At 45.9% G+C, this 14,652-nt stretch overlaps 1 protein-coding gene across 1 annotated transcript in view; it reads right to left on the reverse strand.

Annotated features, from left to right (window-relative positions):
* The window catches only part of cfdp1 (craniofacial development protein 1), a 21,781-nt gene extending 7,551 nt beyond the window's left edge, over positions 1 to 14,230 (reverse strand). Inside the window, exons 1-4 of the mRNA XM_061035032.1 lie at positions 13,934 to 14,230; positions 11,949 to 12,072; positions 11,602 to 11,842; positions 11,358 to 11,461 (exon numbers count right to left, since the gene is read on the reverse strand). Of these exons, the coding sequence (XP_060891015.1) occupies positions 11,358 to 11,461; positions 11,602 to 11,842; positions 11,949 to 12,072; positions 13,934 to 14,003 (539 nt within the window). The 5' untranslated portion in view covers positions 14,004 to 14,230. The remainder of the gene's footprint in view (positions 1 to 11,357; positions 11,462 to 11,601; positions 11,843 to 11,948; positions 12,073 to 13,933) is intronic.
* Positions 14,231 to 14,652: the final 422 nt, after the last annotated feature.

Raw genomic sequence — 14,652 nt, forward strand, 5'->3', positions numbered from 1 at the left:
TTAAAGGTCCAATCAGTGAGATGTGTAGAGAGTGAGATGATAAAGGTATCTTACTATCTGATCATTAAGGAAACATGTTGAAGTGCTGGCTTCTCTGACAACAATGCAGCAGCCAGTATGTCCTCCTTCTAACTTTAGATTCTGCTCCTGAATGATCTGGATTTGTTTGGACCAGAGAAGGTAGGCGCTTTTAAGACACGCCCCCACACGGCCGTTTTGGACGCCCCTCGGTTTGTCAGATATGAGAGCAGTTATCAGGTCAAATTGGGTTCCATATTGCAGCTATAAGAAGAAGCATGGCTGCGTCCTCTGGGAACATCAGCTCTGCTCAGACTCCACAAATACTAACATCCATCATGGCTGCCCTGAAAGCCTCGGCCTGTTATGTATGCTGATTATATGCAGCTATAATTACACAGAGTGAGGAGAGGGAGGAGAGGGGGGAGGAGGAGAGGAGGAGGAGGAGAGGAGGAAGAGAAGAGGAGAGGAGGAAGAGAGGAGGAGAGGAGAGGAGGAGGAGAAGAGGAGGAAGAGAAGAGGAGAGGAGGAGAGGAGGAAGAGAGGAGGAGAGGAGAGGAGGAGGAGAGGAAGAGACGAAGAGAGGACGAGGAGATGAGCGGAGGAGGAGGGAGAGGAGAGGGAGGAGGAGGAGGAGGGAGGGAGAGGAGAGGGAGGAGGAGGAGGAGGAAGAGAGGACGAGGAGAGGAGGAGAGAGAGGAAGAGACAAAGAGAGGACGAGGAGAGGAGCGGAGGAGGAGGGAGAGGAGAGGGAGGAGGAGGAGGAGGAAGAGGAGGAGAGGGAGGAAGAGAGGAGGAAGAGAGGAGGAAGAGGAGAGGAAGAGGAGGAGGAGAGGAGGAAGAGAGGAGGGGGAGAGGAGGAGAGGGAGAGGGAGGAAGAGAGGAGGAGGAGAGGGAGGAAGAGAGGAGGAGAGGGAGAGGAGAGGAGGAGGAGGAAGAGAGGAGGAGGAGAGGGAGGAAGAGAGGAGGAGAGGGAGAGGAGAGGAGGAGGAGGAAGAGAGAAGGAGAGGGAGGAGGAGGAGAAGAGGGAGGAGGAGGAGGAGAGGAGGAGAGAGAGGAAGAGACGAAGAGAGGACAAGGAAAGGAGCGGAGGAGGAGGAGGAGGGAGAGGAGAGGGAGGAGGAGGAGGACGAGGAGAGGGAGGAGGAGGAGAGGGAGGAAGAGAGGAGGAGAGGAGGAAGAGAGGAGGAGGAGAGGAGGAGAGGGAGGAAGAGAGGAGGAGAGGAGGAGAGGGAGGAGGAAGAGGAGAGGAGGAGAGGGAGGAGGAGGAGAGGAGGAGGAGGAGGAGAGGGAGGAGGAGGAGGGAGGAGGAGGAGGAGGAGAGGAGGAGAGGGAGGAGGAGGAGGAGAGGAGGAGGAGAGGGAGGAGGAGAGGGAAGAGGACGAGAGGAGGAGGAGGAGAGGGAGGAGGAGGAGGAGGAGGAGGAGGAAGAGAGGAGGAGAGGGAAGAGGAGGAGAGGAGGAGGAGGAGAGGGAGGAGGAGGAGGAGAGGAGGAGGAGAGGGAAGAGGACGAGAGGAGGAGGAGGAGAGGGAGGAGGAGAAGAGGGAAGAGGAGGAGGAGGAGAGGAGGGAGGATCTTCACGCAGGATGAAGATCCCTGAGGTTAAAGGAGGATGAACGTGAGGGAAACATGAGATCTGAAGTATTGATTATTGGTTCAAACTTAAAAAGAGGAACAAACATGGAGGCAGACACGTTTCAGCCTGCAGAATCCTGTCGCTGTGGGAATACTTACAACCATCATCCATGTGCTGATCTGGAGCCTGTGTAATTACAGCGCCTCATGCATAATCAATCCCATGAATTACAGCCACCATCATGTTTGTTACAGAAATAAAACACAGACCGATGTAAACACTGAGGAGGGCAGCATGTTTCCTGTCTGCTGGGCGTCGGCAGACACTGATTTTATGGGAAACCCTCGACTGTCTGTGCGACGCCTGGTCAAGTCATGAAGACCCTGAAGCGTCTCTTGTTGTGCGCCGAGCGTATTTTAAAAGTTTCTAAATGTTGAATCAGTGTGGTGAGCTGTGATTTTTAATGTTCAGACTGTATCTGTTGTTTTCTAGTTTTTGACTTTGGCTGCATGCTTCTTTAAAAGGTGCAGCATGAATAAATAATGTTGAGTTGTTGGAAATGGAGGGAAACACAGATCTACATAATGTACTGAAAGTCTGTGCACCAGAGACAACAAGAACATCCGGATTTATTCATAATTTACTGAATGAGCTCGCTGAGCCTGAAGACAAAGAAACAGGAAACACAACGAGCTCAGAAACCTTCAGACTGACGGAATGATGTCACACAGAGAGAGACGAGCTACAGACAGGATGATGTCACACACAGAGAGAGACGAGCTACAGACAGGATGATGTCACACACAGAGAGAAACGAGCTACAGACAGGATGATGTCACACACAGAGAGAAACGATCTACAGACAGGATGATGTCACACACAGAGAGAAACGATCTACAGACAGGATGATGTTAGAATCACACAGAGAGACGAGCTACAGACAGGATGATGTTAGAATCACACAGAGAGAGACGAGCTACAGACAGGATGATGTCACACACAGAGAGAGACGAGCTACAGACAGGATGATGTCACACAGAGAGAGATGAGCTACAGACAGGATGATGTCACACACAGAGAGAAACGATCTACAGACAGGATGATGTTAGAATCACACAGAGAGACGAGCTACAGACAGGATGATGTTAGAATCACACAGAGAGAGACGAGCTACAGACAGCATGATGTTAGAATCACACAGAGAGAGACGAGCTACAGACAGGATGATGTTAGAATCACACAGAGAGAGACGAGCTACAGACAGGATGATGTCACACACAGAGAGAGACGAGCTACAGACAGGATGATGTCACACAGAGAGAGACGAGCTACAGACAGGATGATGTCACACACAGAGAGAAACGAGCTACAGACAGGATGATGTCACACACAGAGAGACGAGCTACAGACAGGATGATGTTAGAATCACACAGAGAGACGAGCTACAGACAGGATGATGTCACACACAGAGAGAGACGAGCTACAGACAGCATGATGTTAGAATCACACAGAGAGACGAGCTACAGACAGCATGATGTTAGAATCACACAGAGAGAGACGAGCTACAGACAGGATGATGTTACACACAGAGAGAGACGAGCTACAGACAGGATGATGTTAGAATCACACAGAGAGAGACGAGCTACAGACAGGATGATGTTAGAATCACACAGAGAGACGAGCTACAGACAGCATGATGTTAGAATCACACAGAGAGAGACGAGCTACAGACAGGATGATGTCACACACAGAGAGAAACGAGCTACAGACAGGATGATGTCACACACAGAGAGACGAGCTACAGACAGGATGATGTTAGAATCACACAGAGAGACGAGCTACAGACAGGATGATGTTAGAATCACACAGAGAGACGAGCTACAGACAGGATGATGTTAGAATCACACAGAGAGACGAGCTACAGACAGGATGATGTTAGAATCACACAGAGAGAGACGAGCTACAGACAGGATGATGTTACACACAGAGAGAGACGAGCTACAGACAGGATGATGTTAGAATCACACAGAGAGAGACGAGCTACAGACAGGATGATGTTAGAATCACACAGAGAGAGACGAGCTACAGACAGGATGATGTTAGAATCACACAGAGAGAGACGAGCTACAGACAGGATGATGTTAGAATCACACAGAGAGAGACGAGCTACAGACAGGATGATGTTAGAATCACACAGAGAGAGACGAGCTACAGACAGGATGATGTCACACACAGAGAGAGACGAGCTACAGACAGGATGATGTCACACACAGAGAGAGACGAGCTACAGACAAGATGATGTCACACACAGAGAGAGACGAGCTACAGACAGGATGATGTTAGAATCACACAGAGAGACGAGCTACAGACAGGATGATGTCACACACAGAGAGAGACGAGCTACAGACAGGATGATGTTAGAATCACACAGAGAGACGAGCTACAGACAGCATGATGTTAGAATCACACAGAGAGAGACGAGCTACAGACAGGATGATGTTACACACAGAGAGAGACGAGCTACAGACAGGATGATGTTAGAATCACACAGAGAGAGACGAGCTACAGACAGGATGATGTTAGAATCACACAGAGAGACGAGCTACAGACAGCATGATGTTAGAATCACACAGAGAGAGACGAGCTACAGACAGGATGATGTCACACACAGAGAGAAACGAGCTACAGACAGGATGATGTCACACACAGAGAGACGAGCTACAGACAGGATGATGTTAGAATCACACAGAGAGACGAGCTACAGACAGGATGATGTTAGAATCACACAGAGAGACGAGCTACAGACAGGATGATGTTAGAATCACACAGAGAGACGAGCTACAGACAGGATGATGTTAGAATCACACAGAGAGAGACGAGCTACAGACAGGATGATGTTACACACAGAGAGAGACGAGCTACAGACAGGATGATGTTAGAATCACACAGAGAGAGACGAGCTACAGACAGGATGATGTTAGAATCACACAGAGAGAGACGAGCTACAGACAGGATGATGTTAGAATCACACAGAGAGAGACGAGCTACAGACAGGATGATGTTAGAATCACACAGAGAGAGACGAGCTACAGACAGGATGATGTTAGAATCACACAGAGAGAGACGAGCTACAGACAGGATGATGTTAGAATCACACAGAGAGAGACGAGCTACAGACAGGATGATGTTAGAATCACACACAGAGAGACGAGCTACAGACAGGATGATGTTAGAATCACACAGAGAGACGAGCTACAGACAGGATGATGTTAGAATCACACAGAGAGACGAGCTACAGACAGGATGATGTTAGAATCACACAGAGAGAGACGAGCTACAGACAGGATGATGTTACACACAGAGAGAGACGAGCTACAGACAGGATGATGTTAGAATCACACAGAGAGAGACGAGCTACAGACAGGATGATGTTAGAATCACACAGAGAGAGACGAGCTACAGACAGGATGATGTTAGAATCACACAGAGAGAGACGAGCTACAGACAGGATGATGTTAGAATCACACAGAGAGAGACGAGCTACAGACAGGATGATGTTAGAATCACACAGAGAGAGACGAGCTACAGACAGGATGATGTCACACACAGAGAGAGACGAGCTACAGACAGGATGATGTCACACACAGAGAGAGACGAGCTACAGACAGGATGATGTCACACACAGAGAGAGACGAGCTACAGACAGGATGATGTTAGAATCACACAGAGAGACGAGCTACAGACAGGATGATGTCACACACAGAGAGAGACGAGCTACAGACAGGATGATGTCACACACAGAGAGAGACGAGCTACAGACAGGATGATGTTAGAATCACACAGAGAGAGACGAGCTACAGACAGGATGATGTTAGAATCACACAGAGAGAGACGAGCTACAGACAGGATGATGTTAGAATCACACAGAGAGAGACGAGCTACAGACAGGATGATGTTAGAATCACACAGAGAGACGAGCTACAGACAGGATGATGTCACACACAGAGAGAGACGAGCTACAGACAGGATGATGTTAGAATCACACAGAGAGAGACGAGCTACAGACAGGATGATGTTAGAATCACACAGAGAGACGAGCTACAGACAGCATGATGTTAGAATCACACAGAGAGAGACGAGCTACAGACAGGATGATGTCACACACAGAGAGAAACGAGCTACAGACAGGATGATGTCACACACAGAGAGACGAGCTACAGACAGGATGATGTTAGAATCACACAGAGAGACGAGCTACAGACAGGATGATGTTAGAATCACACAGAGAGACGAGCTACAGACAGGATGATGTTAGAATCACACAGAGAGACGAGCTACAGACAGGATGATGTTAGAATCACACAGAGAGAGACGAGCTACAGACAGGATGATGTTACACACAGAGAGAGACGAGCTACAGACAGGATGATGTTAGAATCACACAGAGAGAGACGAGCTACAGACAGGATGATGTTAGAATCACACAGAGAGAGACGAGCTACAGACAGGATGATGTTAGAATCACACAGAGAGAGACGAGCTACAGACAGGATGATGTTAGAATCACACAGAGAGAGACGAGCTACAGACAGGATGATGTTAGAATCACACAGAGAGAGACGAGCTACAGACAGGATGATGTCACACACAGAGAGAGACGAGCTACAGACAGGATGATGTCACACACAGAGAGAGACGAGCTACAGACAGGATGATGTCACACACAGAGAGAGACGAGCTACAGACAGGATGATGTTAGAATCACACAGAGAGACGAGCTACAGACAGGATGATGTCACACACAGAGAGAGACGAGCTACAGACAGGATGATGTCACACACAGAGAGAGACGAGCTACAGACAGGATGATGTTAGAATCACACAGAGAGAGACGAGCTACAGACAGGATGATGTTAGAATCACACAGAGAGAGACGAGCTACAGACAGGATGATGTTAGAATCACACAGAGAGAGACGAGCTACAGACAGGATGATGTTAGAATCACACAGAGAGACGAGCTACAGACAGGATGATGTCACACACAGAGAGAGACGAGCTACAGACAGGATGATGTTAGAATCACACAGAGAGACGAGCTACAGACAGAATGATGTTAGAATCACACAGAGAGAGACGAGCTACAGACAGGATGATGTTAGAATCACACAGAGACGAGCTACAGACAGGATGATGTTAGAATCACACAGAGAGACGAGCTACAGACAGGATGATGTTAGAATCACACAGAGAGAGACGAGCTACAGACAGGATGATGTTAGAATCACACAGAGAGAGACGAGCTACAGACAGGATGATGTTAGAATCACACAGAGAGAGACGAGCTACAGACAGCATGATGTTAGAATCACACAGAGAGAGACGAGCTACAGACAGGATGATGTTAGAATCACACAGAGAGAGACGAGCTACAGACAGGATGATGTTAGAATCACACAGAGAGAGACGAGCTACAGACAGGATGATGTTAGAATCACACAGAGAGAGACGAGCTACAGACAGGATGATGTCACACACAGAGAGAGACGAGCTACAGACAGGATGATGTCACACACAGAGAGAGACGAGCTACAGACAGGATGATGTCACACACAGAGAGAGACGAGCTACAGACAGGATGATGTTAGAATCACACAGAGAGACGAGCTACAGACAGGATGATGTCACACACAGAGAGAGACGAGCTACAGACAGGATGATGTCACACACAGAGAGAGACGAGCTACAGACAGGATGATGTTAGAATCACACAGAGAGAGACGAGCTACAGACAGGATGATGTTAGAATCACACAGAGAGAGACGAGCTACAGACAGGATGATGTTAGAATCACACAGAGAGAGACGAGCTACAGACAGGATGATGTTAGAATCACACAGAGAGACGAGCTACAGACAGGATGATGTCACACACAGAGAGAGACGAGCTACAGACAGGATGATGTTAGAATCACACAGAGAGACGAGCTACAGACAGAATGATGTTAGAATCACACAGAGAGAGACGAGCTACAGACAGGATGATGTTAGAATCACACAGAGACGAGCTACAGACAGGATGATGTTAGAATCACACAGAGAGACGAGCTACAGACAGGATGATGTTAGAATCACACAGAGAGAGACGAGCTACAGACAGGATGATGTTAGAATCACACAGAGAGAGACGAGCTACAGACAGGATGATGTTAGAATCACACAGAGAGAGACGAGCTACAGACAGCATGATGTTAGAATCACACAGAGAGAGACGAGCTACAGACAGCATGATGTTAGAATCACACAGAGAGAGACGAGCTACAGACAGGATGATGTTAGAATCACACAGAGAGACGAGCTACAGACAGGATGATGTTAGAATCACACAGAGAGAGACGAGCTACAGACAGGATGATGTTAGAATCACACAGAGAGACGAGCTACAGACAGGATGATGTTAGAATCACACAGAGAGACGAGCTACAGACAGGATGATGTTAGAATCACACAGAGAGACGAGCTACAGACAGGATGATGTTAGAATCACACAGAGAGAGACGAGCTACAGACAGGATGATGTTAGAATCACACAGAGAGACGAGCTACAGACAGGATGATGTTAGAATCACACAGAGAGAGACGAGCTACAGACAGGATGATGTTAGAATCACACAGAGAGAGACGAGCTACAGACAGGATGATGTTAGAATCACACAGAGAGAGACGAGCTACAGACAGGATGATGTCACACACAGAGAGACGAGCTACAGACAGGATGATGTTAGAATCACACAGAGAGAGACGAGCTACAGACAGGATGATGTTAGAATCACACAGAGAGAGATGAGCTACAGACAGGATGATGTTAGAATCACACAGAGAGAGACGAGCTACAGACAGCATGATGTTAGAATCACACAGAGAGAGACGAGCTACAGACAGCATGATGTTAGAATCACACAGAGAGAGACGAGCTACAGACAGCATGATGTTAGAATCACACAGAGAGAGACGAGCTACAGACAGCATGATGTTAGAATCACACAGAGAGAGATGAGCTACAGACAGGATGATGTTAGAATCACACAGAGAGAGACGAGCTACAGACAGGATGATGTTAGAATCACACAGAGAGAGACGAGCTACAGACAGGATGATGTTAGAATCACACAGAGAGAGACGAGCTACAGACAGGATGATGTTAGAATCACACAGAGAGACGAGCTACAGACAGGATGATGTTAGAATCACACAGAGAGAGACGAGCTACAGACAGCATGATGTTAGAATCACACAGAGAGAGATGAGCTACAGACAGCATGATGTTAGAATCACACAGAGAGAGACGAGCTACAGACAGCATGATGTTAGAATCACACAGAGAGAGACGAGCTACAGACAGCATGATGTTAGAATCACACAGAGAGAGACGAGCTACAGACAGCATGATGTTAGAATCACACAGAGAGAGACGAGCTACAGACAGGATGATGTTAGAATCACACAGAGAGAGACGAGCTACAGACAGGATGATGTTAGAATCACACAGAGAGACGAGCTACAGACAGGATGATGTTAGAATCACACAGAGAGACGAGCTACAGACAGGATGATGTTAGAATCACACAGAGAGAGACGAGCTACAGACAGGATGATGTTAGAATCACACAGAGAGAGACGAGCTACAGACAGGATGATGTTAGAATCACACAGAGAGAGACGAGCTACAGACAGCATGATGTTAGAATCACACAGAGAGAGACGAGCTACAGACAGCATGATGTTAGAATCACACAGAGAGAGACGAGCTACAGACAGGATGATGTTAGAATCACACAGAGAGACGAGCTACAGACAGCATGATGTTAGAATCACACAGAGAGAGACGAGCTACAGACAGCATGATGTTAGAATCACACAGAGAGAGACGAGCTACAGACAGCATGATGTTAGAATCACACAGAGAGAGACGAGCTACAGACAGCATGATGTTAGAATCACACAGAGACGAGCTACAGACAGGATGATGTTAGAATCACACAGAGACGAGCTACAGACAGGATGATGTTAGAATCACACAGAGAGAGACGAGCTACAGACAGCATGATGTTAGAATCACACAGAGAGAGACGAGCTACAGACAGCATGATGTTAGAATCACACAGAGAGAGACGAGCTACAGACAGGATGATGTTAGAATCACACAGAGAGACGAGCTACAGACAGGATGATGTTAGAATCACACAGAGAGAGACGAGCTACAGACAGGATGATGTTAGAATCACACAGAGAGAGACGAGCTACAGACAGGATGATGTTAGAATCACACACACAGAGACGAGCTACAGACAGCATGATGTTAGAATCACACAGAGAGAGACGAGCTACAGACAGGATGATGTTAGAATCACACAGAGAGAGACGAGCTACAGACAGGATGATGTTAGAATCACACAGAGAGAGACGAGCTACAGACAGGATGATGTTAGAATCACACAGAGAGAGACGAGCTACAGACAGCATGATGTTAGAATCACACAGAGAGAGACGAGCTACAGACAGGATGATGTTAGAATCACACAGAGAGAGACGAGCTACAGACAGGATGATGTTAGAATCACACAGAGAGAGACGAGCTACAGACAGGATGATGTTAGAATCACACAGAGAGACGAGCTACAGACAGGATGATGTTAGAATCACACAGAGAGAGACGAGCTACAGACAGGATGATGTTAGAATCACACAGAGAGACGAGCTACAGACAGGATGATGTTAGAATCACACAGAGAGAGACGAGCTACAGACAGGATGATGTTAGAATCACACACACAGAGACGAGCTACAGACAGCATGATGTTAGAATCACACAGAGAGAGACGAGCTACAGACAGGATGATGTTAGAATCACACACACAGAGACGAGCTACAGACAGCATGATGTTAGAATCACACAGAGAGAGACGAGCTACAGACAGCATGATGTTAGAATCACACAGAGAGAGACGAGCTACAGACAGGATGATGTTAGAATTAATGTTTATCTTTCTAGGTACAGATAAAGAGACCTTGAACCTTGAGCATGAGCTACATCAACACTGCTCTGCTCTCACTCTGTACACACACACACACACACACACACACACACACACACACACACACACACTGCATCCGTGTGTGAGTGGCACCACCTAGTGGTCAATATGAAAACTGACTTCTAAAGGAGAGCAACTTTGTTTTAAAGGAGGTGTCCGCACATCCAACTTTCTCATGAAGCAGGTGAGTCATGAAAACCTTCAAAGGCTGAAATGAGGAGATTCCACATTCACTTCTTCTGTTTGGACACCCACTGACCCACTGAAGCTACAGACCAATCACAGATCAGTGGGTGGGACCTCACTCACAGAATCTAAACTCAACGTCCACCATATTGCTTGGAAGCTATGCTAACAGGCTCTATGGAGAAAGATAAGAATAACACAAGTATGACAGTGTTTCCCCTAGGTTTATGGCTGGAGCTGGGGCGGAGCTGTGCATTCTGGGATTTGGTGTCTTTCATCCACATGAGCCAAAAAGACACTTTCTGCCTTTTCTCGGCCAAGAAGGCACCAACTTCAAAATGTATTTCACATTTCTACATATATGACCCAATGTCAGTACAGATTCATGTTTCATGGTGAAGTATCCCTTTAAGAGTGAGTGTGTGTTTCTCTCCTTACAGGAAGTCAGACTGTGGATAACCACGAGGACTCATCACATCTTACCTTACTTCTTCTCCAGCGAAGTCGAACACTTTGGTGATGGTGACTTTAGCCGGCTCTTTAGTCTCCGTTCTCGAAGGAGTGACCGTCGACGGCGAGGGATCGACCTGAGAAACAAAAACACAACAGACGAGAATCACACACACACGCTCAGATGACCTGAGTCCAACATGTCTGATCCTCAACCTACAACAACTCTGTGACCCCTCCACAGCTTCAGACCGCCACAGTGAGCGCTCATGTTTACCGTGCGTGTGCTGCTGGGCTGGGGGGGCGCTTTGGACTCTTTGGGTCTGGACCCGACGTCAGACAGGAAGCTGGCCCAGAGGTCGTCCGTTTTCTTCTTCTGTGTTGCGTCGTCTTTCTCCTTCTTGGCGGGTTCCTCCTCCTCGTCCTCGTCCTCCTGCGGCGGCTGCTGAGCCTCCTCTGCGGCGTCTCCGCCCTCCCCTTCTTCTTTGTCGACTTTCAGGACTCCTTTCTTCCTCTTCCTGTGAACAAAAGTCATCGTCAGCTTCTTCACCTGAGGAATGTTTGATCTTTTGATCTTTGAGAGAGGACCGTCCTCACTGAGTGACATAAAGCTCCATCTCTCACCTCACGCTGATATCTTTCTTCTTCTTCCTCTTGCCCACTTTGTCAGGATGCGGGACGCCGTCGTCTCGGCTCAGAGGCTCCTCCCTCTCACATTCGTTAATGTCGTCCTCACTGAGGTTATCATCTGCGGTGGAAGAGAGCAGGAGGCCGAGGGGGGAAAAGAAATACAGAGTGTGAAAGATGGAAAGTAAAAAAACAAAAATACCCCCGCAGCTTTTTTCAAAGGCTACCACATCCTGTGAGGGACAAACCGCTGAGCAGTCCTCCGTTGTGATCCCACCAGGATTGATTTGCTTTTGATTTGGGGCTTCTGCATCCCCCCTCCTCCCCCCTCCACTACCCCAGATGTCCCTCACATGAAGCCGCTACACCTTGTTATCTGACTTGAAGGAAAACACGAGCACCACCATAATGACTACAAATATATTCAGTATTTTATTTGACCATTTTCGGTTAGTACACTAAAAATGATTCACAGGTGTGTCTTGATCTTTGTTAATAACAAGAAATCAAAAACACCTGTCAAATCCAACACCTGCTGTGATGTGTTGAATTACAATACGGCAGCTTTTGGTTTGAAATATGAAGATTTTATAACATCGATCATTTACAAAAACAGATCGTATCATTTTAACATTCTTGGTATGAAAAAGTATCGACGTATCGGGATATTTGACAACCTAAATGTATCTGTAAAAAATAAAGAAATAAAGATAACATAACATAAACAACGGGACAAACAGCCAATGACGTAATCGATGACGTAATAAAGACTGCTTCATAAATATGATTTATTTCTCTTCATTTTAAAGACTTTAAGGTTTCACTCGTGTTGTTGATTCTCTCCTGATGGTAGTCAAGCCCTCACAAGGGGTTCAGTTTGTCTTATAAGCATTACGGTAAGAGCCCGCAACAACTAGTTTCAAAATAAAAGCCCACACTTGCTTGTCTATGGTTTTAGAAGTTGAGGCTGGCTTGAATAGAGGAATTAACAAGACAATTTCATGGGGACTTTCAATATAAAAGCCCTTTGGAATATCAGAATTTAGTAACAGTTGCAGCTAAATTTAAACCCATTTTAGTTCAGACTCATAGGACACAACTTCACAATGTAATTCAGCCAAAATCAAGTCAATCTGGTTTGGAACTTCAAAATAATGGCCATCCGAAAAATGGAAAATAAAATACATTCATGTCTTGTTTTAATTTAAGACTACAAATAACCTCCTATTTTCCACCAACTTGTTTCAGTTCAGACTGGTAGTTCATGAACTCACAATGAAATTCAGCCCAAATCTGGACTGATTGTTATGGAATTTCAAAATAAGAGCTATCTGAAATGTGATAAATAATCGATATTCCTGTCTTGTTTTGATTTGAGATTAAAAATAAACTTTGCACAGCCTCATTTTAGTTCTAAAATATGATAAATTCAATAAAAAATAAGATGGTGGAAATTGGGGATTTATTCTAATCTCAAATTGAAATATAACAGCAATGTTCATTTTTTTCATATTTCACATCAAGCAGTCTTGATATTTTCTGATTTACATTGTGAAGTCTTGAACCATCAGTCTGAATTAAACTAAAACACTAAAGTTTAGTTTGAATATTAATCTTAATTTAGCTGCAAACAAATTCCCCCCTGGGATCAATAAAGTATTTCTGATTCTGATTACTTATTTCTTATATTTCAACTGGCTTTTATTTTGAAATTCTACATCAGATTTGCCTGTTATTTCCTGTATTCCAGAGCCATTTAAAAGATCGTTGATATGGCTCTGCTCTATTCAAGCCAGCCTCCAATTGTAAAAACGAGATACAAGCCAGTAGTAGGCTTTTATTTTGAAACTAGTTGTTATACCGTAATGTCTTTAATACACGCACAACTCAAAAGCGCGTGAGTGCTCGGCTGCAGGTGTCTCCTGTGTTGTTAGCGCCAGTTAGCTCCCTGGAAGCTAACGCCAGGTGTGTGTGCTCCTCACCTGAAGGGACGTAGTCTACGTCTTCATTAGAAGAGTATCCGTCAGAGTCGTAGTCAGAATAGTTCATCATTGTGGAGGAAAACTCTCGGAGTTACGGTAAATCCACTTCCAGCTTCACACACACGGAAACAAACACCGACTAAACGGTAAGAAGGAAGCTCAAAGGTTGTTTTTTTTTAATTCTGCGTCAGATGAGAATAAACTCAGAGTGTGAAAATGTATGAAACTGGTTCAACTGTGGCGTTTCTCACAATGTGATTTCCTGCAGCACGACGGCAAGCTGGAAGACTCAAACCGCCCTTCGCCTTCTGCGCTTCCTTTGTTCGACGATGAAGCAATACTGAGCTGGATTACCGCCACCTACAGGACGGGAGTGGAAGTTCTGTTTTTTATTTATACTCCAGTGTTAGCGATGACTGACGGACTCTTTGGACTTTTAATGACTCAAATGACTTAACCCTTCAATGGGCAGACATGTTTACATAATTTATTGATGTTTTCTAATAAACATTATGCAGCCATTTCGCCGCTCTGGGTGGCCGCTTGTTACGGCAGCTCCGACCCCCCTCGTTATTGTTTTTCAGTTTATTTTGTTTTGATTTTAACTTCTATTTTTATTTTTAATAATTGTATTCCCCTGTTTTTCTGGAGCTGCTGTAATGCATGCACAAATTTCCCCCACGGGGGATCAATAAAGTTTATCTTTATCTTTATTTTTA

This window comes from Labrus mixtus, chromosome 4, assembly GCF_963584025.1.
Source record: "Labrus mixtus chromosome 4, fLabMix1.1, whole genome shotgun sequence".
Taxonomy (NCBI): Eukaryota; Metazoa; Chordata; class Actinopteri; order Labriformes; family Labridae; genus Labrus; species Labrus mixtus.